At 49.8% G+C, this 23,530-nt stretch overlaps 5 protein-coding genes across 5 annotated transcripts; 3 read left to right on the forward strand and 2 right to left on the reverse strand.

The window, feature by feature from the left end:
• Positions 1–4,841: 4,841 nt before the first annotated feature.
• On the reverse strand, positions 4,842–5,816 carry PV08_11737 (uncharacterized protein; the record flags this gene model as incomplete). Its single annotated transcript, XM_016386045.1, has 4 exons — positions 4,842–5,237; positions 5,295–5,420; positions 5,625–5,676; positions 5,755–5,816. 4 exons carry the CDS (start codon positions 5,814–5,816, stop codon positions 4,842–4,844), a joined length of 636 nt encoding a protein of 211 aa, XP_016230177.1.
• A 5,366-nt stretch (positions 5,817–11,182) lies between these two features.
• PV08_11738 (uncharacterized protein) lies at positions 11,183–13,282 on the forward strand (the record flags this gene model as incomplete). Its single annotated transcript, XM_016386046.1, has 1 exon — positions 11,183–13,282. The coding sequence occupies one exon, from the start codon at positions 11,183–11,185 to the stop codon at positions 13,280–13,282; it is 2,100 nt and encodes a 699-aa protein (XP_016230178.1).
• A 799-nt stretch (positions 13,283–14,081) lies between these two features.
• Positions 14,082–16,100, reverse strand: PV08_11739 (uncharacterized protein; the record flags this gene model as incomplete). Its single annotated transcript, XM_016386047.1, has 1 exon — positions 14,082–16,100. One exon carries the CDS (start codon positions 16,098–16,100, stop codon positions 14,082–14,084), a length of 2,019 nt encoding a protein of 672 aa, XP_016230179.1.
• Positions 16,101–17,786: 1,686 nt separating this feature from the next.
• On the forward strand, positions 17,787–20,864 carry PV08_11740 (uncharacterized protein; the record flags this gene model as incomplete). Its single annotated transcript, XM_016386048.1, has 1 exon — positions 17,787–20,864. One exon carries the CDS (start codon positions 17,787–17,789, stop codon positions 20,862–20,864), a length of 3,078 nt encoding a protein of 1,025 aa, XP_016230180.1.
• Positions 20,865–21,596: 732 nt separating this feature from the next.
• On the forward strand, positions 21,597–22,328 carry PV08_11741 (uncharacterized protein; the record flags this gene model as incomplete). Its single annotated transcript, XM_016386049.1, has 1 exon — positions 21,597–22,328. One exon carries the CDS (start codon positions 21,597–21,599, stop codon positions 22,326–22,328), a length of 732 nt encoding a protein of 243 aa, XP_016230181.1.
• Between the last annotated feature and the right edge of the window lie 1,202 nt (positions 22,329–23,530).

Consider the following 23,530-nt stretch of genomic DNA (forward strand, 5'->3'; position numbering starts at 1 on the left):
GCAAACAGACGAGCACTTCCTACTTAGTTCTGCCGCACTTTTGTGTTTGATTTCATCGTGTCTCAACCTACTTCGATCCTGATTTACTTACTGCAGTGTAGGTGTAGAATACAAAACTTCCTGGCAAGGAAAGTATTCTGTTGATCTACTATAATTTCGACCCTACCCAGTGATAATGTGATCCACGTAGCGCTATTCTTATGCGCCTCACCATGCCATGTCGTAAATAGTGGCTGTTGAGATGCAACGAGTGGCTATCACTGATCACGATACTACTGTCGCTCCTCTGGCACTTCGAGACATGTCTTTGTCTCGATCTCCATCTCACAGACCTAACAATTGTTTGCTGTGACACGGTATTGTTCGGAGTTTCTATGCTGCGACTAGTCATACCACGAGCTTGGATTGAGACTTGATTGTCCTTTAGCGGAGTAAGCGTAACAGTTAGTGGCAGTGTGCTAGCTTCGAGGGTGTTAGGCCGGCATTGTCGTTTGTCGTTGACGCAACGACAATGCCGCCGATCGTCTTTGTTCGTGGAGGAGATGATGGGTCTTGGGTCCCGTATCTTGATAATTGCCTTCCGAGTCCGCACATCGATAGTCGTCGTTGAACGCCCCGCACATACAATCGGCGTCTGACCCAATGTCTCAAGGCTCAATTCTCTTCCTGCGCCACACTCGGCTATTAGTATAGATGCAGCTTTCTCTTACTGCAAATAGCCTGCGTCTCTTGCCGACGTGTGCTCGCAGTGCCCAGAATAGCATGGATGGCGGTAGTGAAGCGCTGCATCCTCCCGCGGCTCCTGTCGAAGCCGAAAACCTGTCAGCCTACCGCATGCTTTGCAGAAAGTGGCGACCCAGGGCAGTCAGTAACCGCAGTACAAGCAATAACGGTTATCCATGCTAGCGTGCAGACTGGAGACGCAGGCTGTGTTGTTTGCAGGTAGGATTGGATAGAGATGATAGATACAAAGACCCGAATTGGTACAGCTGCCTTTCTGCTGATAGCTTGGCGAGCATCACCGCCAAAAGGATTGCCAAACCCACTACACTGAACTATTGCCTCGTTCTCGCCCGGGCAGGCCATCGGACTGATAAAAGACTCCTCCGAGAGAGCTTTTGGGGATCAACCAGTCTGCCGAGGCTAACGTCTTCGATGTGAGTGTCGTCCGTAGACAAGGCTCCGCTGATTCAGGAGTCGCCAAGACTCACCTGCTGAACGGGGCAGGAATGTTGATATGGTAGCCCCGATCCCGAGCAGTTGGTCAAGGGTAGCCATGTATGCATGCTCCGTATCTGTACACATCTAGCTACTAACTACAATCTCCGGGGCATTGTTGGGCGTAGTCACGGCAGTTGGGGAGTATCTGGGGCAAGGCGCATGGGACGGGCCGCTTCCGTCCATGTGGGTCAGACTAGTTAGAGCGTTGCTGTCTAGATGTACATAGAGATCAAAGCTTGCTTCCACCACCACATCCACCACCTTGAGCATTTCTTTCTGCAAGGTCTCTATCCGCTCTTTTTGGCTCTGAGGGAATGACGAACGTCTCGTGCGAGGGGAGCTCGGAGTGAGCATTTCATTTCGCTGGTAGGTTCTAGAATCGAGCTTAATGAGGATAGAAAAGTGAAACAACTTTAGGTGTGACTTTAAGTAATGAGTAGCTGGTATATTGTAGCTCTTCGAGGACGCCAGTGTGAGGAAAAACGAGTAGTTATGGGAGGACTCCTGTTCAGGGATGCTGTTCAGGGATGCTTCGTGTTGAACTAGGCTGAGTTGCGGGCTTTCAGCACTGTCTTTACAAGTCAAATACTCACGCCTAGTGCCTTAGCGCCTCCGGCGGAACGCCGACGCACTCACGTTCCTTACAACTTTTGCAACACCATCAATTCACTGTTTCTAGTCATATATGACTATATTCTCGGGCTTCACAAGGAGGCGTTCTCTCTGTCTAGAACGTCGCCCGATAGAACGCCGCCCGACGACGGCCGATGGCTCCACGCGGCGCGCTGTGCGACGGCGAGAAAGCCCTCCCTTGGAACGCTCCTTTTGCCTATATAATAGATAGGGATCTCCCTCCGAGAGAGGGAGGTCAGACTCGTCAATACATCCCAGTTAGCCCCCAGACATCGCCTAGAACTGAGCGTTGCATAACACTTCGTAAGTTGTTACTTGATAGGGAGTCAGATGCATTAGGCCGTCAAACTCACCTGCTAGTGACTTTTCCTACTGTCCGGGTTATGGACTTGAGTCTTTGGTGTTCTGAAGTCTCCTGTAATGGTTTGTGACGGCGGACACTGCGGCACTCGGCGAAGCATATGACGTTAGAACTCCTATGCAAGATTCATAGTTGTAGAGAGATGACCATCTCGCTTGAAGAGTAAATCGCGAACATTGTGTGCCAGGTCGGCCCGCTCCAAGAGTTCCTCGATCCAGAAGATGCGGAGCTTCACCATATCAAGTCCCCATGGTATATTGCTCGCAAGATCGACGGACGTCGCACGCACGGTATGGGCTTGCGCAACTGTGTTGGCGTCTTTGGACTCGTTGGAGTGAGTATGTATGCTGACTCTTTTGTGGGATATTCCACGCTGTTGACAGGTATGTTAGTATGTTCGAGGTCCCATGGCTACTTTTCCGGCACTGGCTACCAACGAGCATCAGTGGCTTCAAGAACAGACCCGTGACTATACAGCCATCGTAATCGGTTTATAGAGCCTATTTTTGATGTCGGGAAAGTTAGGTACGGTAAAGAGAAGTCCTGCTGCTGTCGGCTCGGTTTTCTTCCTAATCAGCTATAGCCTGAGAGCGCTTGTTGAGCCCCGTAGCTGACTATCAGCATAGTTTCGGGTGAGTTCTGGATGGCTAGAAAATCGCTCCTAGTAGTTGAATGGATGCCAAAGGGTTCTCTGACATTGAACTGGGGGTGTTCGTCACTAGGTATCCATTAAAAGTGTAACAAAAATACTTGGAGATTGCAAAGAACGAGCGACTCTTAGCAAACTGGATTGGCTTTTTGAGTGTTTAGAGATGCGAGTGCCGCATATGGCGCCACAGTAGGCGCGCAACATCAGAAAAGAGAACGAGTACATCGTCGGCTTACTAACTTGCTAACAGATTTCTACAAGAGATATTCCAGAACCAGATCCTCCTATGATATTAACAGAATTGCGGTGAGGCCCCCTAGCAGTATCGGGAGCGTCACATGAAGCTGCGATGAACATCGTCCTATCCCGTGAAGATCAAGGGAGCTCCTCTGTCGTTGTGCGGTGTTGTGCATTGCTCGACGGTATCACTACGGGGTCCAAGCAGTGTAACTATGTAAACGGTACTCCAGAGAGCAAGCGGTGCCATATATTGAGGCAAAACAAGGCGAGAAGACGGCGGAAGACCTTTTTTGATGCGTAAATATCCTTAGTCTCTTCGGCCCTTTACTGGAATTCAGTCTGACCATACTTTGCTACCAACCATTGTTAATTAACTGCCTCCCCAGAAAGCTTTCCAGTGTTCTCGATACTCTCATCCTCTCTGTTTTTAAGCGATATTGCCGTCGAGGGCTTAGTGAAGGGACTTTGGCATCCAGAAATCTACACATACCGGCATTCAGGCCGCCGGATGGAGACACTCCCCACTGACCCACGGCGGATACGATGCCAAAGTCGTACTTGAACTCTGATCATTGGGGTCAAAGATACAAAATCGTCACTGGATATGCAATTATCGTTGAAATGATCCCGAGACTCTCCATTTGTCACATTCGTCAATGAACGCTGGTGTACCCCTCAAACCCATGATTTGCTATCTGGTGGTCGAGATGCTTCACATCCGGACTTGAAAGCGGCAAGGTCTGACCTTGAAGCAGAAGATATATGCACACTGAGTATTCTATGAAGCCAAACAAGTTTGGTACAACATGCATAAGGTTTGGGGGAGAAGTGATTTCCCAGGATACATAGTCCACATTTACGAGGCGACCACCAGAAGACTCCAGAGGTATTTGAAGCTATAAAAGTAATCCCGGATGGTTCATAATATTAGATGTGTATGCTTGTGCAGTCAATGACACTCCACTGGGCGGGCTAGCCGATGAGAACTCGAGAAGGCAAAGAAGTATGAAAAAGAGAAAGCAGCAGAAAAGGAAAATGTCAATGATGAAGCCGGAGATGGAGTCGTTGTCAGTGTTCCCAACGCTCACATCAAGACATGGTAATCTATCTATAATGATGGAATAATATCATTGGTGAAATATACATAGAAGCTGCCTAGATTTATCCTCCATGGCTCGAAGTGGGGATGTAATACTTGCCTATTTAGAGTACATATATGTACCTAGTATACGCCATATTGTCAGCACAGCAGAACTCGACTAGCTGCGTTGGACATATATATATGTCCCCGACATAGTGCTGGAATCTACCGCTAGTGGCTTACTTCTCCCAAAGGTTATTTCTATAGCCCAGAGATGCATCAAAAATTCTACCTGACATGTAGGACGAGAATTCCGTCGGGAAAGGGCACTCAACCAAAGTAACTAACCCATCTCTCCGTAGCTGAATAAACGATATGTGTATGTTTTCAAGCTACGCTGACGGCCAAAGGTGCTGACGCTGTTCTTTCAGTTGATGCAGCAGCAAGTTGTGCTTTGGCAGAGTCCAGCTCTTCCCGCGGAGCCACTTTTTCAGCTAGCGCGGCATCGAGCTCAGCCTTTCTCTCAACCAACACCGTGTGTGTCTTTCGGGGGACCTCCTTAAGTTGATGCAACAGCAAGTTGTGCTTTGGCAGAGTCCAGTTCTTCCCGCGGAACCACTTTTTCAGCTAGCGCGGCATCGAGCTTAGCCTTTCTCTCAACCAATACCGTCTGATTCTTTCGGAGGACCTCCTTGAGCTGATGCAACAGCAAGTTGTGCTTTGGCAGAGTCCAGTTCTTTCTGCAGAACCACTTTTTCAGCTAGCGCGGCATCGAGCTCAGCCTTTCTCTCAACCAATATCGTCCGATTCTTTCGGAGGACCTCCTTGAACTGAGTCTCAAGCACAGTCTTTTGTTCTGCTTTGGCATTCTTGATGACGGTAGAAAGATCATCAACATGCTTCTGTAGAGCGGTTCGCGCCTCATCGCGTTCGGCAACAGCACTGTCATATTCTGTTTTGATCTCATCGCGTTCCTTTTCTAGTGTAGTGATCCTCTCTTTGAGAGCCTTCAGCTCGGCCGAGTCAACACGATTATATTTGGAAAGAATGTCCTGACAATGTTCTTGTCAGTCTGTGATCCCGCTCTTCCTGCCTCAGGTTCAGCTCACCTTCTCGAAGTTCGACCAGGTTTTCGAGTTCTGTAACACGTGCGTTCGAGGTAACTTGAGTAAGAGTTGAAAGCCACCCGGGCTAGACTTCTTCGGGAACCGAAGAAATCCACAGGCGGTCGCCTCCTACTATTCCTGGTGAATACAGGGAGGGATATATCGAGCATGACAGCAATGCACGAAGTCCAAGCAGTCGAGGGAGAGAATCGATAGTGTGTAAACATCGAAATCTGTATGGACGGTAGGCGGTTCATATCTGGGGGGTTCCCATATTCATTGATGGACGTTGACATCGATCTGATTGTTGCCGTGTCTCATGCACGAAGTCACCAACCGGAAACGATTGAACCGTTGCCTAGCGCGTTGCTTGGCGAATTTCCCTCTTTGAGATCAGCCTAAACATGAGGCTAGCCACATCCTCTGCATAAGGGTCCTGAGGTCATGCTCATTGCCGACTTACTTTTCTTCCAAGTTGTATGCAACGTATACAGCTTGTAACCCAGGGGCCATCTCATTCGACATAGCATGCCCTTATGCAACAGTTAGCTATATGTGGTTCGTCAGGCGCAGTTCGATACGCTCACCTATCGCTCTGCAATCAGCCGATACATAATTATTCGAAACGCTAAATCCCGGGCGTTAATAAGGTAAAAATGGCGGGAAGCTGTTGCCCATATGTGGCTACAGGTATCTGCACCTTCACTTCGAGGTTCCAGGCGCAGATTTCCCACTCGTAGATCATACGCTGAGATTGTCCAATTTCCCACCTGTATCTCCTGTACATATGGTAGACGTTATGTTTCCAAGCAGCTTTTTCTTGGCTCTGGACAACTTGCAGGTGCAAATAAAGTATTCTGGGAGTCAAGACTGGCCCACGCTCTCGGCGCTTGCTTGCGTCGAGAATCACCTATAGGCGCTCTGGGTGGCCTAAGGCCCGCGACCGCCATAACAAACAGCAGATGGTTCTCGTTGTTCCCAATGTAATTGTCATAACTTGCGGAACTACTCACACCCAAAGATCAGCTCTCAGAAGATGAAGTGATTACACTTTCCGCACCGGGTTATTTGAACTCACACCCTGAGTTATCGACGAGATCAGGTAAGTCTAGGGGTTTAAGTGACGAAAATCGAGTTACTATAGGCACTTCACAAGCCCTTCAAATATCTCTGCATGGGCTATCTGCTGGTATTGTATCCAATACAAAATATTCACCTCGGCTGGGGGATCGGTATTTCAGATGGAATGAGCCTACACAAAAACAAAGCAAAGCAGAATTGGCGAGGCCTTCATGCATTCTTATATTCACATCAATCCTACTGATATGCTCTAAGGCGAACTTGGAGAGCTAACGACGGCCGCGGAGGCACCGTGGAGGCACCGTGACCGCAAACCAGTGCACACTGTCTACCGGAAGAGACGTTAACAGCCAGAAGATAATAGCTTGTCAAAGTGGCGGAGAAAGTTCACGAGCACTAATTGGTCCCTTCCACAAAGAAAACGAGACCATCATACGACCTCCAGAAGCAGAAGTGAGCTTTCTGGCCAAGCACTCTTATTCTTGAGGGTATCGGTGGCGTTAGACAATGTTGCAGATGAGACCCTTGGCCGCAGAAGAGTCTATACCGGCATTTGGCAAGCCCAAAGCTCTGATTTGAAGCTCGGATGCTAATCTTCCCACTCCGCTGGAAATCAAATCTGGTGTGTTGGGGGACTGGTACATTCGAGCTAACGATGAGAGAAGAGTTAGGCTGGGTTCTTGTTGACTTTTCTATACATTATATAGGCATTCAGGGCCTCTAAAGTCTACTACCGACCAAAGTTGACCTACCCATGTCACACAGACAGGCTGCAGAGTCTCAATGGCCTTGGTGTTTAGCATCGAGCGGCGGAAAAGCATACAAGCGAACTTTGCATCACAAGACCACTCTACTGCATACCTACCATCACAGCACGCTTACAAGGTCTCAGTGACTCGTGAAAGCACCGCTGGACGGGCCTGATTCATCCGCAGTTACGCGCCTTCGAAGTGTGGGTCCTTCAACACCCTTGCGTGCGTCGTGCTGACTATCGAGGTATCGAATTCGACCATTATGTGTCGATTCAACTTGATTATATCAAATTCATCCTGTCTGGCTATCGAGAAGACGGAAGTGAGGTTCAATTACGTTTCGCCACCTAAGTCAGATCTATGGAGGACTACTTGGACCGCGCCTTCTGGCTGTTTCTGCCTCCATCGTCTACAGCAGCAGTGAATGGGAGCTCAAAGGGATCTTTCGAGCATACAGGTACACTATATTTGTTTCGGCCTCACTCATTACAAAGCATAGCCTCAAGATGCGACACGTGTTGCACGCTCAACGGACCTCTTGGACCTCAATGGAGGGCCAACCTTCTGTTGAGGATGTTTTGTATCTCAGGCTCCAACAGCAAAAGGTATTGCTGATCGGCTGGCCAAATGCTCCTGAAAATGAAGTTGACACTGAGTCGGAGGGGAACCGGCAGCTAGCTCCGAAACTTCATCATCCAATGTGGCCAGACCTTGGCCCCCAGCGAACGTGTTCGGCCAAAGTAACTAAGAGCAACTGTCAAACTTTGCTTTAGGCTCAGCGATTACTTCGTCAACCTGTTAGATGAATGCGTCTCTACGAGTCATGGTTAGGGTTGTGCAAGAGCATCATGAGCTCTAGTTCTCTTGTGGCATGACGATTCTTTCGATGTGATGATGAACAGCCGCTGTTCGCTAACGAAGACCTCGAGCTGGTTTCCCGATCCTATAGGGACGAGTTGTCCATCCAAACTACTCACCAGTTCCACGACAGGTGTTTCGGGTGTATTCCAACTCGCTGAGGCACGGACATTATCCACTGTCCCTGGTCAGGTTATGCAAAATTCCTCATTCCTCGGCATCTTTTCAATCAATCTCTTGCTCTGTCACGCGCTTCCTTATGGCTTCAATCTATTGCGCACGCTTAGAACAGCTCGTTTGTATAGCGTCTAGCCCTTTACGTGAGCCTATTCATATCTCCTCAGACAGCCAGATCCTGTACACCCGGATCATACAACTACCCAGTAGTGCTAATTGCCTTCCAAGTAGAGGATAGATTGCAGGTAAAGGTCATTGATAAATACATATTCGAATAGTCTAAGAGCGCGTAACAGCTCACAACAGATCAATTTGTCTTCGCTGAAGCCAGCAGAGCCCTGAGAGAGGCGTATACCAAACTCAAAAAGCTTGAAGCTTTGAACATTCGCACTGCGCATTACGTGCAAGAGCTCAGCTGATAAATCTTTCAGTGACCCAAGGCGTCGTACACATGGTCTTATTTTTGCTGCGCTCGCGAGTGTTGTGACTATCTCGCAATCGGCGGACCACCTACTTGGGTACCGATGGAAACAATGACTGACAACTGTGATGCTCTTCATATGGGCTCAGCTGGAGTATCAAGGTTGCAATCGTATCTGTGAGTACAATTGTCTCTTGCAGTGGCGCCATTGCTATAGAAGTCTGGGGGGTGGTGAACTCATCCCATCATAGGTCTATCCTACGTATGCCTCCTACTATCAAGTCTGGATCAAAGACCGCTGGCGACCATCTGAAGCCTTTGAGTAAGTCATCTGGCTCTGATTTGCTAACGCGAAGCTCCAAATATCCACTGCGAAGCTTCTGCGTGTCCGGAACATTCGGCCCACTGAGTTCTGGAGTTGCTGAGTAATCATTCAGTGATGGTAGTGGCATATATGAGGCTCAAGCAATCATTCAGCGTTCCAAAGGCCTCATTTGATGCTATCTGCAATCATGCATGCTCTTCGCGAGACTCTAGAGCTTCAAGTAGCGACTGTGATGTTGTATGTATCGCCATTCTTTCACGAAGATTGAGATCAGACATCACGTTCGCCATGAGTTATCTGTGACTTCTGAGTTTGACAAAGAGCTTTTGCAGTGGCTCAAGTCTATACCGCGAGTAACAGGAGGTCTCTGCGAGGCTTCAGAGTCTTCGAAATTTGCTCTTGTCGAGAAGCCTACAGATAACCAAAGGTTCAGCCACAAGCGACATAGTGTTGCACCATCGAGCTACATTCTAGTACCTCATACACGCAAAGTTCACATAAGGTAATTGGTTCAAGGCAGCTTTGAACCGCAAGACTATTCTATTCTGACTTTGACTCTTGGTTGCGGTTCTTACCGATGAAGCGGATTATGTCTTTCGAGGACGTACAACCAGTACTGAAGGTGGACGATCAGCATATCTCTACATACATAAAGAATGACCTGGTTTAGCTACCAACTCTTGGACGCGTCATACAATGTCTGCACTATCACTCTTGCCACTGCGCCAGGATATATTTGGTTTGCGAGGACGCCTAGCCAGGGGCACTTTCAACTATTACTTGAGTGCACTTTGAACTCTCATGTTACAGAACTTGAAAACCTCGTCGAACTTCGCGAAGCTGGTCTGGAGCCGAGTCAGGAAGATCGTGATGACTGGACCGGCAATAACGCTGTCAGAACCTTCTTGCTACCGATGATCTTGTTGGCATACCTGTGCTGTACTTGCAGCTCAAGGTACATGCACATAGGTATCGTAACGGTCAATGAAAACATGCTAGATACAACGTATCCTCCAGCTACGAATACATTCTCAGCATCTGTGCGTGGAACTTAGGAACTGTCCTTGCCCGGTGCTACCAGGTACAAACTCAAGGTATACTTAAGACCCTCTGTACGGCCGTACGCGGTGTACAACAAGCTGAACAACGATGTTGAATCAAGTGGCGCCCTGGTCTAAGAGACTAGGAGGACCAGTAACTACATGATTGTTTGCCCAGATCAGAGCTGATGCTTCTGCAATATCTCTAGTGGCGATACGCTAGTCAGTGCTTCACGGCGAGCCGCGTGACCCGGGCCTAACTAGAGCTCGTAACGCATTGAAGCAAGTGTCCTGCAGCTCTAAGGCGCAAGCATGAGCTCTAGAGATATCAAGATATGCTCTTCAGCGCGGTTGCTATTGGCTGATAGCTGGCGAGACCGAACTGCCGTTCTCTACCTGAGGGATGAACGCGCGAGTCGAATGGCATCGAAGCGTGTTCAAACTATCTCAGCCCGGTTTGCACCTCCTTCTAGATGTGCAGAGGCCTATCATTTGTCTACCCTGACATAATTGAGTGGTGGAAAGATTGCTCCAGGCTTGTGCTGACCAGGGACCACGAAGTACTGTACAACAAGATCATCAGGTGACAGCCATAAAATCTGCCTCTCCTGACATCAGTGGCCTCTGAGTCTTCCAGGAGAATAGACTGACAGCTATGTAGTCGAGACCTGTTGAATTTTATCATCAACACGCCATAGACGGGCTGGAGATTATCAATGGCAGCTCGTTGAAGGAGTATAGGAAGCTCATGTCACTTTTTGAATTTAGGTGCCTTCTCAAGCGCAATACAGGTTGCAGCGATACGCCAGTTATCCCCAGGTACATTCGACCGGCGCCCAGTGTGCAGAGGACGCGGAACGGGAACGTGAGACGCGTGAACATAGCTGTGGACGTGCTTTCCAGCGACCGCTTCTCTCGAAGGCGCCACCTCTCTGGTTGTATGGAACCTGGCAGCAGCCTGATCAATGACCATGCCAATGGAGTTGTGCGAACACTGTTCATCGGGTCTTGATCATGTCATCTCGGATCCCATTGCGGGAGCGCAGAGAATATCCTAGCAGGCGGACTAGTACAATGAATACGCGTTGTGCAAATCCGGGCGCGGTAGAATGGGCACATTCACTACTGTAGGGCGGTGAATGCTCAAATCAATACATTCGCAACTTTTACCGCGTCCTGTTTTCATTTCCTTCTCTCTCTCAACCATCTGATGATCGCAAGAAAGGCAAGCAATCATCATGTCTCGTCGAGAATACCGTGACGAGTCAAACCACATAGGACGGCCTAGGCGTCCCGACAATTACGGACCAAGATTTGAAGCTAGGTCACCGTACCAGAGGACGCGATCCTCATCACCACGGAGAAGCAGCGGACAAGGTCATGGAGACCTACACGCGGATGACGACTATGAACGTCGCCATCGCCGTCGAGGACGCTACAGCGATAGTGAGTCTTCGGGGGACGAGAGAAGACGTGCACTTGAATACGAGCGTCGGCAAGAGCAACGCCGGCGTGAATACGTCGAACTTGAACGACTCCAAAGCGAGCGAGCCGAATTCGAGCGACGTCATGGAAATGCACAACAATCTGGCAGTCACCGTCAGTACGGCCACGAGAGATCAAACGAATCGGAGGTAGAGCAACGAAGTACCCCCAATTCATTTGGCGATAGCCGTGGTCGTGGACGGCGGCGTAATCACCATGGAAGAGGTGGTCGCGACACTCCCCGCGGACGAGGACGTGGCCAAGGAAGTGGCCGTGGACGCGGCCGTGGACAAGGAGGTGGACGCCAACACCAATCTCCCCACGAGAATGAACCGGAAAACAGCCAACCTGCAGATCCTCTAGTTGAACGACTGCGAAGAAGTCATGCAAGACTTGTGGCGAAGTCTGGACTCAGTGAGGAGAGGAAAAAGGAACTTGAAGAAGAGCTAGCTCAGGATCTAGCCGACTTCATTGCGACCAGATCAAATTCAGGTTCTACGGTGGGCAACCAAACAACTGGAGAGGTGTCACAGCCCGCCACCAAACTTGCGGCACAGGAGACGCAGAATGCCTCCGTGCAAGAAGTAAATCAGGCAGATAAGGAAGACCACCGAATGTCAAATACCACTGAAGTGGCAGAGCAGTCTTTGGCTTCGAATCCTGAAGCTTCTATGCAACCTACCCCAGATCAAACAGCTCAAGAAGTGGAAGCTCTACGGGGTCAACTTGCTCGAGTCGAACATCTGGTAGTGCAATGCCAGGCGCAAAATATGTCCACTGAGCAGAAATTTGGCATTTTGCCTGCTGTATTCCAAGCAATCGAGGATATACGGCTTGCTAATGAAGCCAACAGGGTCGATGCTCAATTCTTGAATAACAGAATGAGCACTGGCTTCGAAGTCACCGCCCAGATATTGGCAGAACACAATCATCAGGCTCGACTTACCAATCAAAATGTACTGTACATGGGCGAACAAATCCAACAGGTCAGAGACGATGTGATGGATGTTGACTACACTCATGAACAGCGGTACAATCTAATGATGGAAGGATGGAGGAAATACTTCCTTTACCATCAACAGGTCATCGAATCAGGACCTCTTGAACTCGAATACGACTTGGCTACGCTGGAAATCCAGGACCGGCCTCTACGTCAGTTGATGGCTCCAGAGAGAGCTGACACCGAAGTCGCAAGGGTACCAGTCACAGATTCAAATCCCACTGCCATGACGAATGATAAAGGTCGGCAGTGTGACGATCCCACGGTCGAGGCAAAGGCGCAACAAGAAACTTGGTTGCAAGAGATCCGGAACTACTGGCACAATTACTCGGCGAATCTCCAAAATGTCGGGGAAGTTGTGAAGCAAGTACTTGAGACTCACTACCAAGGAGATGAGTTTCAGACAGAGGAATTCCAGGGGCATTGCACAGCCTTTGCAACTTATCTGAAAGGAATTCGAGATGACATCGACCCCTTTTGGAACGAATGCATGCTACTGCATATTTCAGCTTGGGGATCATACGGAGACATTCCCCAAGAGGCAACTGAACAGCAGAAGCAAGATGAATACGGAATTGCCATGAACAAGAGCAATGCAGCCAAAAGCCAGCTGGAGCAACGCATGAAAGAAGTTGCGAAGGCAATCAGAAACGATGGCATTTTCATGATTGCCAAGTTTGATGGAGTTGATGAGAGAACAACTCCTGAGGTATTTTTGGCGAGATGGCGCCCTGTCTACCACAAAGTACTCCAGCTTTTGGGTTTACAGGACAGCAACGAGCCTACGTTTGAACCCGAAGACGTCCTCCTCTACTGTGGAGAAAAGAACCACACTGTGATGGACCAATCTTGAGTTGTACTTGGAAGTACGGTACAAACGTAGCCATCGTGCTGCAGCTTACGGTGCAGAAGAAAAGGCACCAAAGAAGTCAAGGGACACAGGCTTCATTGTACAATATTGTTTGAAGAAGGTTGCCAGAATAGAGATTACAATCAATTGAATTCTCCCCAGATTTGAGTAGTGTACAACCAGTAAGAGTTTAAGACCCAGGCTTCTAAATCTAAATGTGCTTCGACGCTACCTATAGGTCCCTGTAAAAACCTCATGTGACAACTGTATAAAGGCTGTAGGTTTCCATGCAATATGTAGTTTAATCATCTTAACAAGAACAGGGATACCAACATGACACTGCACATGAATAGTTTCTTAGCCATGAACAGTGTTCAATTCGTCAACTGTCTATTGAACACGGTTCGTACTTTCGACCTTTGGGGCGAGCGGCGTGCTAGCTGAAGATTGTCTGGCGAAGTGTTGTGTGGTCGCGTAGTTAGGGAAACACTTGATATTTTCATGGCTCGCAGGTTTGGGATATAATGCCATTAGCTTGTTACTATGAGACTGCAACAACTGTAAGACTCAAAAAGTTGGTTTAGCGGGATGAATGGTATTGCCTACATCTACATTTGCCATGTACAGATGGGCTGCACAGCTGCTCTGTGCAACAGAAGCAGTTAGTCCATTCCCGGGGTACTTGGGTGCCAAAGACTCCCGCTCTTTGTACCGTCCGCTGTCACATAGGCTTAGCTCGCCTTACGCGCTTTTCCGGAGGGCGTGCTGGCTTCTCCGATTGTAGCTCTCCAATTGCTTAGGACTAGCGTGTTGACTCCATGAGTAGCCACTTGAACACTTGCGGCTTTGCATCCGCTACAAGTGCCATGTAAGCTTTCGAAGCTTCTGAGAGATTGTGCAAGTCCTCGAGCATCTCGATAAGCTCTTCAAGGTCTTTGCACTTCTCGATGAATTGATCGAGCATTTGTTCAACCTCTACCCCTTCAAGAACTTCTTCATTAGGCAGTGGTTGATTTCGCAGAGGCTGCTTTCCCTTCACGTTGGGGTCCAAACACGCCGCCGTATCGTCATCATATGAAACTTCCATCTGATCCGAGGAGGATTCAACTGACGACATGGTGCCATGATCAGCTATCCGAGCCCTTCTTGTGGCATTATCTTGGCTTTCCCGTGGGCGGAGTCTTCCTTGCCACTGCCTTGGACTACCATCTTGCGCTTCCCCCCGGTTCGTGCCGTCCGTTGTTAGGCCGATAGGTCTTCTTCCGGAAGCGATTGCCTGTAAGGCCTGATCGACACTGTCGTATTCAGACCAGATGGACATGACGAGTCTTGCCGATTGGACTTTCTCGTCATCATCGGCAATGTGTCTATCCATCATACCTGACTGTGAGATATTGTCCGCAAATTTCTGCATTTTGTCGACCACCCTCGGGTCGCTCCAGTCAGAAGCTCCGATGCTAGTCCCAGCATGTGTAATGTTGAGACCACCGTCCCAGATGAAACTGGATGCAAGTATGGACGTGACGATTTCGAGAAGCTTGATGTCGTCGCTCCTCGTCGCCCGAAAGATCATGTAGGAAGATTCTTCAATTCCATACTGAGTGTCGAAGAGATAGGATGCAAGAGCCCGCATTAACCCAAGTACTGGACTGCCCGACTTGTTCACGGACCAGTGTTGGGGGACTCGGTTCTGAACGTTGACAGCGAGTCCGACATACGCAAAGCACCTTTCGAGTGGTTTTCTCAGTAGGTGATGCTTCCCTTCCTCCAAGAGCTCTGCACTATATTTCCAGTACATCTCTTCGATTCTCTCGATAAAGCCCTGGTGTTTGTTGAATCCCGTTCGATCGGACCCGGAGCCATACCGACGAGCATGTTTGTACCCGATTGGGGCCTTTACTTGCCCAAGTTTGGCGTCAATTGCCTTGGCCTTTTCCTGAGACTGCACGGAAGCCGTATCCACGTTGATGTATTCTTTCAGTTCATCAACAACAGTGGAAAGCTGTTCCAACGAGAAGCTCCGCCCGATGTGGTTGCGCGTCCCTTGCCCTGGCTGTGTTTGGGTCTTAGGATCGGTAAGCGCAATATATACCACATACGATCCTGGGCCTTGCCGCAGCTGTGTGTAGCTGCGAAAGTCCTCTCGGAATTGAGGATTCTGCATCTTGCTGGGAATGTTGCCTTCCAACAACGCGAGCAATAACTCACTCGGGATTGAGGAAAGGTAGTATATCATCCTTGATTTTCCGCCTTGACGGTAGTCATTGATGACTATGTCCCAGCTCTTGTGACCTCCTGTGTCATGATCAATATCATCGTCGTCAGGTGAATCACTTTCCCTGTCGACATTGCCTTGTTCGTCGTAGCCGTCGTCATTGGAGCTACGGTCACGCCGGGGACGCTTTCGCTTGCCCCGACGAGAGGTCAATATTTCGGCCTGTTTCTCCTCTTGAGCGATTCCGTTCACTCTGTGCGCTAATCCGAGGATGCCGAACGTTTCGAACCACCATATCATTGATTCTTGTCGCTGGGTAGGGACTGGGTCGATTACTGACATATCTTCTTCTGAGCTGCTATCTGCAGAGTCAGATCGTCCAGTCTCTGTTGGTATGCCACCGTCCCTTCTCCTATTCGACGGTGCTTTTCTCCTCTCTTTCTGAGGTGCTGTGTGAGGTGTCTCTTCGTGAGAACTGTGAGAAGGTGACGACCCCTTGCCGGCGCCACCTTGAATTCTAACTGCTCGCAGTCTGACATTCTGGAGGTCTTGCTTCATTTTGGTGAGATCGGCAATATGCCGAGCAAGTACTTCAAGGTCAACCATGATGATGAACCTTGATCGTTGGAAGACCTCTTCGTTTGTGCATACTGTGAGGTGGACGGGGAAAAAAAGAGCCGAGGAGAGCGTAGCGCAGCCGCAGAATTCGCTTCACTACTTTTTTTTCCCTTCTGAACAGTACGATTTCAACTACCTCGCACCGTTCTACTGTAGCCGAGAAATGATTTGAAGGAATCTGCCTCAACTACTGGCACGCTGTAGCTACTCCGGTTCTCTACAATCGACTGCGAACATAAGAGTGCTCCGACTTCGAAATCCCAGGGTATCTTAGCATCAACAAATGTCGGTACATCGCCATTGAAGACGACCTGGCATGCAGATAAGCGACTCAAGAATACGGAGGATATTTGGCTTTGGTCTCAGCTCTCCGCACGTTCTACTCTCTGGTCCAAACCTTCGGCTCCCATTTTCTGCGATCAGGAACGTAAGATGTGCCATGCATCCGAGCTCAAGAGCTTAAACCAACAACATTCAAGCGCATCCTGGTGTGTCCTGGTAGTCCGTGGTCATAGCTACCGGGCCAACCCCAGCATTTTACCATTGCTGGTGGGCGACAAAGGAACCTCGTAGGTTAAAATCCACGAGGAAAAGCCTGGGGCAGCTGCAGCAAGCGTTTGAGGGTTCAGTTGACTGTGTCTCAAACTCATTCCGATACTGGCCGGTCTGCAGCTACGGATATAGCATTGTCAGAATCCCTGAGATGCCAAAGAATGAGATTACTCCGGGTTCCACAGTCCATCTGGAGACCTTTGGTATCTTTTGCGACGCGGAGGATTCCACAACCATGTCTGCGCGACTCCTACATAATCTCTCAAGGGGAACAGGATCCGCAAAGGAGTATGGACCTGGCAAAGATAGCGGCCTATCACTAGAACTCTCGAGGCAGAGCCAGTAGTAACTTGCTGTGTGGCTGCTGAAGCTTAGTCTGGCCTGTTGCAAGCCAAAAATGCTCTCGAGTGAGCCCAACGCACTCAACACTGCCAGTAATACATGGATTTTACAGCATGTAAGAGAAACTCAAGTGCTTTGGATAGGTAAATGGTAATACTAAGCATTCGGAGCCCGTGGCCACTGTAATCAACCATACATACTACAAACTACAGGTGAGTTCGTATGGAGTGAAGGTGAGTAGTACCGTCCGTGTAATTGCTGTATGCCATCAACAGCGTATAACCCGTCACCGTCAATTTATGAAACACTGAGAAGAACCGAATTGTCAGAATGCCCCTAACATATCCGTCTGACAAAGCATTCGCATTCCTAGTACCAGGTAGCTTGAAGCCGTATACTGAAACATGCTGATATCATAGGTTTCGTTTGTGAATCATAGCTGAACAGATTGTCTGGGATTGCCGTAGATTGGATGGTGCCCCAGATAGTAAGCTGAAACGTGTGTGCTTAACAGAGGAGGATGACCGTTGTAATTGATGTTTCCAATGTTCTGTCGCTATCGTTGCGACCACCTCGAATGCTGCTCATATCCCTCCCGCTGTTGACTGACTAGCTTGACGGGATATATATAGATATATGTGTGTGTGTGTACTGTACTCATACTGCGGGTGGAGGGTAGGGGTCTGTCACAGCGTTTCAAATGACGCCGTTGGCATTGCGTCTTCTCATCCCACTTCTCGATCGCTTCCTTGTTGATGATCAGGAAACAAATCAAACACAATGGCAGAAGACGTCTCTAACGCTCTGCAGGCGTTTCCAACGGCGCTCGAGACTATGTCTCAAAGTATCGACAGGATAATGCAGGTTGCAGGCGCCCCGGGCGCCTCGCAAATTCTGCTGCACACAGTCCGCCAGGCAAACGAACACTTGCAAGGCATGCGACTTAGTCTGGAGAAGTACAAAGATCTCACAGCGCAGCTCGAAGTAAGCGAGAACGCTCGTGATGGCGAGATGAATCGCTGCCGAGAGCTCACCGAAGAGCTGGAGAAGAAAAACCAGGATCTGGCCAATTTGGAAGTAGAATTGGCACGTACCCAAGAGAACAACAAAAATCTCACGAGAGAGATTGACCTTGAAAGGCAACAACTCTCCGGTAAAGAAAGCGAATTGGCAGGCATAAAGCAGAGCCACGAAGACTTGACCAAGGACTTAGAAGTCGCCAGGCAAGATCTCACATCTAGGACCACTGACCTGGCAGATATACAAGCAAGGAACACAGTGATGGCCAGGGACTTGGAACAAATGAAGCAAGATCTCTCTGTGAAGGAGAAAAAAATATCGCAGGCAGAGTCCAAGATGGCCGGAATGATCGAAGCTCATAAACAGACACGTGAAGACCTTTCCGCAAAGGAAGGAAGACTGAGGCAGGAAGAGGCCAAGTCCATGAACATCACGAAAGAGCTGGAGCGTACAAAAGCTGATCTCTCCACGAGGACCACGGACCTGACACACTCACAAGCAAAAATCGCACAGTTGACGAAAGACTCTGATCGGATAAAAGAAGAGCTCTCCACGACGAGTGTCAAACTGGAGCAAGCACAAGCCGCCAGTCGGAAGACGGCTGAAGAGCTTGAGAAGAGTAAAACATCTCTTCTGTGCAAAAGCAAGGAACTGGACTCCTCAAGAGAGCAGTTGGCTGAAGCCACCCGATCGCGAGACCGGGCAGCTGTTGAGTTAGCCGAGGAGAAGCAGAAAGCCGGCGAGACGGCGATTGAACTCCGAGGGATAAAACAGCAGCTGGCTGACACACAAAGCGGCTTGGGCAATGTTCAGAACAACCTCGACAGCACGAGGAATGAACTAGAGAATACCCAACGGAGGGCCTCTGTACTCCAAGAAAGTGTTACTGATCTTGAACAAAAGTATGCTGATGTGACTATTTCTATGAAAGAGCAAATGTCTACATCTAACAAGCTGCGTGAAGAACTGGATAAGTCCCGCGAGGATCTTGTCAGCAAACAGACAGCACTTGACCAAGCGTCTGCAGAGTTGAACGGTATGGAAACCCGTGTCAGCGAGCTTCGTGCTGAGCTAGATTCTAAAGTCGGACTGGCCAAAGACTTGGAAGCCGTTAGAAAACAGCTCCGGGAGGCGAACATGGAACTGGCAAACGCGCAGGATGCTTATACAGTCAACTCTGTCGCATCGAGAAGACGTTTCGAGTCTGAAATACAGGCCCATAGAGAACGTTTCGAGTCTGAAATACAGGCGCAGAGAGAACTTCAAGGTAGACAGTCCCGAACTCTAGAGGAAGAGCGAGACCGTGCACAAGACGCGCTGGCAAAATCGAGAGAATCTCTCCGCCTACAGCAAGCCAATTCAGAAGGTCTTGCCAGAAGGATAGCAATCCTCGAAGAAAAAGCCACTCGTCAAGAGAAGAGAATGGTAGAGCTGCGCCGAGAAGTGTCGGTGGAAGTCTCCTACAAGGAGGACATGGAGGAACGACTCCTGGAGCAGCATCGCACCCACCAAGAGGAAATTAGTCAGCAAGCCGGTAATGCTCTCCAGGAATATGAGAAGCTGAGGTCCGATAAAGAAGCTGAGAGGCGTAAACTCAAGAAGAAGGCCAAAACCCGGCAACGGGAGCAGGACTTGCTGATTGCGCAACTGAGACAGGAGAAACTGGACCTCGAATCAAGGCTTAAGAGTGCCCAAGAATCCCGTTCTCCTACAGCGTCAAACACAAGGCACCCTCTTCGGACCCCTAATGAGAATACCAGCCAGAGATCAAGTCAACCTCCAGTACCAATACATGGACTGGAAGGTAGCACACTTGTACCTCTCCGGTCCCAGGGAAGTCAGATAGTACCGGTGCCTGTGTCAGGAATGGTCCCGGAGAGTGACGAAGATCCAGGCATGAGTACCCGGCCGAACAGATCTAGATGGTTTGGTGCTGATAGCTCATCGCAATCTCGAGAATTTTCGTCCTTTGCACCTCCGACATCATCGAATCGAGATGTTCCGGAGAGTATCAGAACGGCTCAGAAACGCAGAGAACCATCAACTGAGCTTGGTGACGGCGGACCAATGCCATCATACAAAAGACTCCAGCATACTCATGCCGAAGGTCAATATGTACCCGAGTCTCCGGCTGAAGCGAGTCGCAGGCTCGGGAATATGTCGCAATTGTCCTCTTACTATGAAGAAGGGCGAGAGGAGACAGAGGCAGAGCAATCAAGACAACAGCAGCCTCCATCGATCGAGCATCAAGCTCCTTCGACCGAGGAGCAGCAGCCTCCTTCGACCGAGCAGCAGCAAGCTCCTTCGATTGAGCAGCAGTCACAGACGCCGGAAGAAAAGGCCGAATCGCTGCTGAATATGTTCTTTTTGGCATGGGAATATACAGAGAAAGAGAGGTCGGATATATTGTCCTACTTCTCGTCCCTCTTTCGCCGCGGTGCCTCCCTTGAGTCAAAGGTAAAGGTCGTCGACAGGTACTGTAATGGCACTATCGACCACGCCGCGCCACGCCCAAACTATTGCCTTATGTCGAAACTACTAGGACGAGGCGTCCACGGGCAACCGTCGGCCATGACACAGAACAGTTGTAGCTATTGCAAGGAGCATAGAAGGATATGCCTCTGGGCCTACTTCGCGCCCGGAGTTGGCACAGGCTTCGGCCAAAGAGTTTTCGGCAGCCTCCCCTTTGGAAATGGTGGAAGGGAGTATGACCCAAATGCTCAGCCCAGAGAAGTGGCATTAGGCAACCACAGTGCCAGATGGGTGCTCAAAAAACGCAGACTGGGGCTCAATGAGCCACAAGAGGTCCCGTTTGAGGTGGCAGGTGTTAGTTTGTGATTAGAAAATCCAAACTCACTACCTGCAAGACAGAGTGTATATTCTCGAGAGTAACTCGATAGATCAATAGAAATTTGGTCTACATGCTCCATCATCCATCTCCTTCTCGCGCTGTAGAACTGTAGATACATCTCATTCTCGACTCTTAGTCCCTATGTTGACCGCCAGCAAAGCAGAGACCTAGACATCCCCCCCAATGAGCAGAGACTTGGACTGCATCTTCTCCAAAGCGTATACGGCCCGATCTGGTTCTCGTTGGCTAGCAGCTTTGCTGGGACTCAAAGTGGCCATTTCGGAGACCCCATAGCTTCTGTATCGAGCCATTCCGCCCCTTCGTCGTGTATGTGCTTCCGATTCTTTTGCAAGACTGTTTCGATAATGAATGGAGGATACTGGTTGCTGGATGCGCCGTATAGATCGTCGGCCTCAGACCTGTTGCCTCGATATTCAAGCCTTCGGTGTTTCGATTCTAATAGATAGATAGATCCATTGCCGCCCCTCGAAGCTGTGAACTGTGAGTCTCTTCCGAAAAAATACCTGTTGAAATGAGCGGGTCAGCATGTCGAGGACCTCTCTCTGCTGTATGAGAATTGCTGAGAACCCCGCGAAGAATTCACAGTAGGCGGTGAATACCAAGGTCAGAATCTGCAAAGCGCGGTCGCCTGCGCCCCGAGGAACTCTTACTCCCTCCTCAAGCGCCAACATCCACAGCAACCCATTTCAACGATCATCATGGCTCACCGTGGTCATCGTTGGGTGCCATACCGCACAATGCGGCCTGAGCGCTCAGACAACAACGGAACAGTGTTTAACGCCGGGCAACCGTACCAAACACAACATTACATGGATGAGGAGAGTCACTTCTCACCAGGGCCAAGCAGCCAACAAGGCCGGCTCAGTGATGACCAATACATTAATTGGCATCACGAAGCAATCTTGGGAATGCAGGAACCACGAAACGACTATCTCGCAGACAGAGAGTCGCTGAGATATGACGAAAGAAGCCCACATCATTATGAACTCCTACTAGCTCGTGAGCGAGACCGTGCGCAGCAACTGGAGATCATGCTGCTTCGACGTGAGTTGGAAGACCAGCGACAGCAACAACAGATGCGCGGAGCTATGAGCATCAGCGTCACTTCGATGTTGCCAGTGAACATAATCACGACGCATCATACGGATCTGAAGTCCAATATCGCAGTGCTCCCTTGGGTGGCGAAAGCAGTAGCCGCGGCCGTGACTATAGTCGCGGCCATAATAGCGGACGTGGACGTGGACGTGGACGTGGACATAACCTCGGACGCCGACACAGACACAGCCGTGGACCAAGACGTGGATCTGGACCACAAGGTGGCAATGGACATGTCGATGAGCAAGCGCGCCGTCGAGCCAGGGACGAAAGATGGTTGGCCAACTCAGTCTTCATCAACGAGACAGCGAGACAGGCGATGTCAGAATATCTAGCCAGAGCCCGAGGAGATCCCATTGCAAGCATCTCCGATACGCACCAACGAGAACCTACCGTGAACAATGGTAGAAACTCAGCTCCCGCCACCACAGCAAGCCAGGAGGGTTGATAATGCTGCAGTGGCACCAACGCAAGCCTCCTGCGTCACAGGAGAGCGTCAAGCACACTGAGTAAATCAGGCCGCGGCGGTTATCACTCCAGTGGTCCTAGATTTGCCTCCATCTTCAGCTCCTTCGGCATCTGACGCGTCTGACCCAAATCCGGCCGTAGATCTTGAAGAAGAACTCCGCGGAGGGTTTTGCAGCCAGCGGCGGGCTTTGGACCTTGCAAAATAAGCAGCATGATCGACGGAGCACAGAAGCAACGCAGTTGGCGTCCCAATAAGAACGCCTAGCAAGTACAACCGCGGAAGTCCACAAGATACAACACGAGTTTCGCCAGGCTCGACAGCAGCCCGTGTACGTAGCGCAAGGTCGCTCAACTTTGAGCGACTCTTGAGGCCAAATATGGATCAATATGGCCAGTTTCTGCGTGCTTTCGAATGAGGTTGCTCGCTGGTACTTCTTGAATACCTCGAGGCTTCTGCGAGCCCGAGAACCAGGCAGCGCACTGCTATTGGTCGGCGGACATTGGCGAGAATGAGTCTTGGCGAAACTGCCTAATCTGGAGCGAGGCACAGACCAAACATTGCCGCGCTCGCGGTTTCAAATAATCCCACATTTGCGATCCAACGCTTCAGGAATCTAAGCTTGATACAACATCCATCTCACAAGATGGCGGACTACATTCGGATGACAGAATACAGATTGTTTTGCACTCTCCCACGGTGTGGGTTCACAACGAGCATACGTGCACCCGGAGTCATGGGGTTGCCCTACATGACATGTTCTCGATGCAACAGTACCCTGGATATTTTCGTCCGGGCACGGATACCACCTGATGGCGGCAGACAGTACAGAGACAGTCAAGTCCTCCAGTACGAGTACGACCATCACGGACAACGACAATCATATGATACTCGGCCCGCTCCTCCACCGTCAAGGTACGAGAGATTGCGGCGCGTTCGACCTGAACACACACAACTTCACGGCGCAGGCAGTCAACATTTCCATGAGAGCAGACAGCACCGCGACACGCGCAACACACCAAGCCGCCGATACTCACACGGTCACAACGCAGGCAGTGCTGACAGCCATGA

Source organism: Exophiala spinifera, assembly GCF_000836115.1.
Source record: "Exophiala spinifera strain CBS 89968 unplaced genomic scaffold supercont1.10, whole genome shotgun sequence".
Classification (NCBI taxonomy): Eukaryota; Fungi; Ascomycota; class Eurotiomycetes; order Chaetothyriales; family Herpotrichiellaceae; genus Exophiala; species Exophiala spinifera.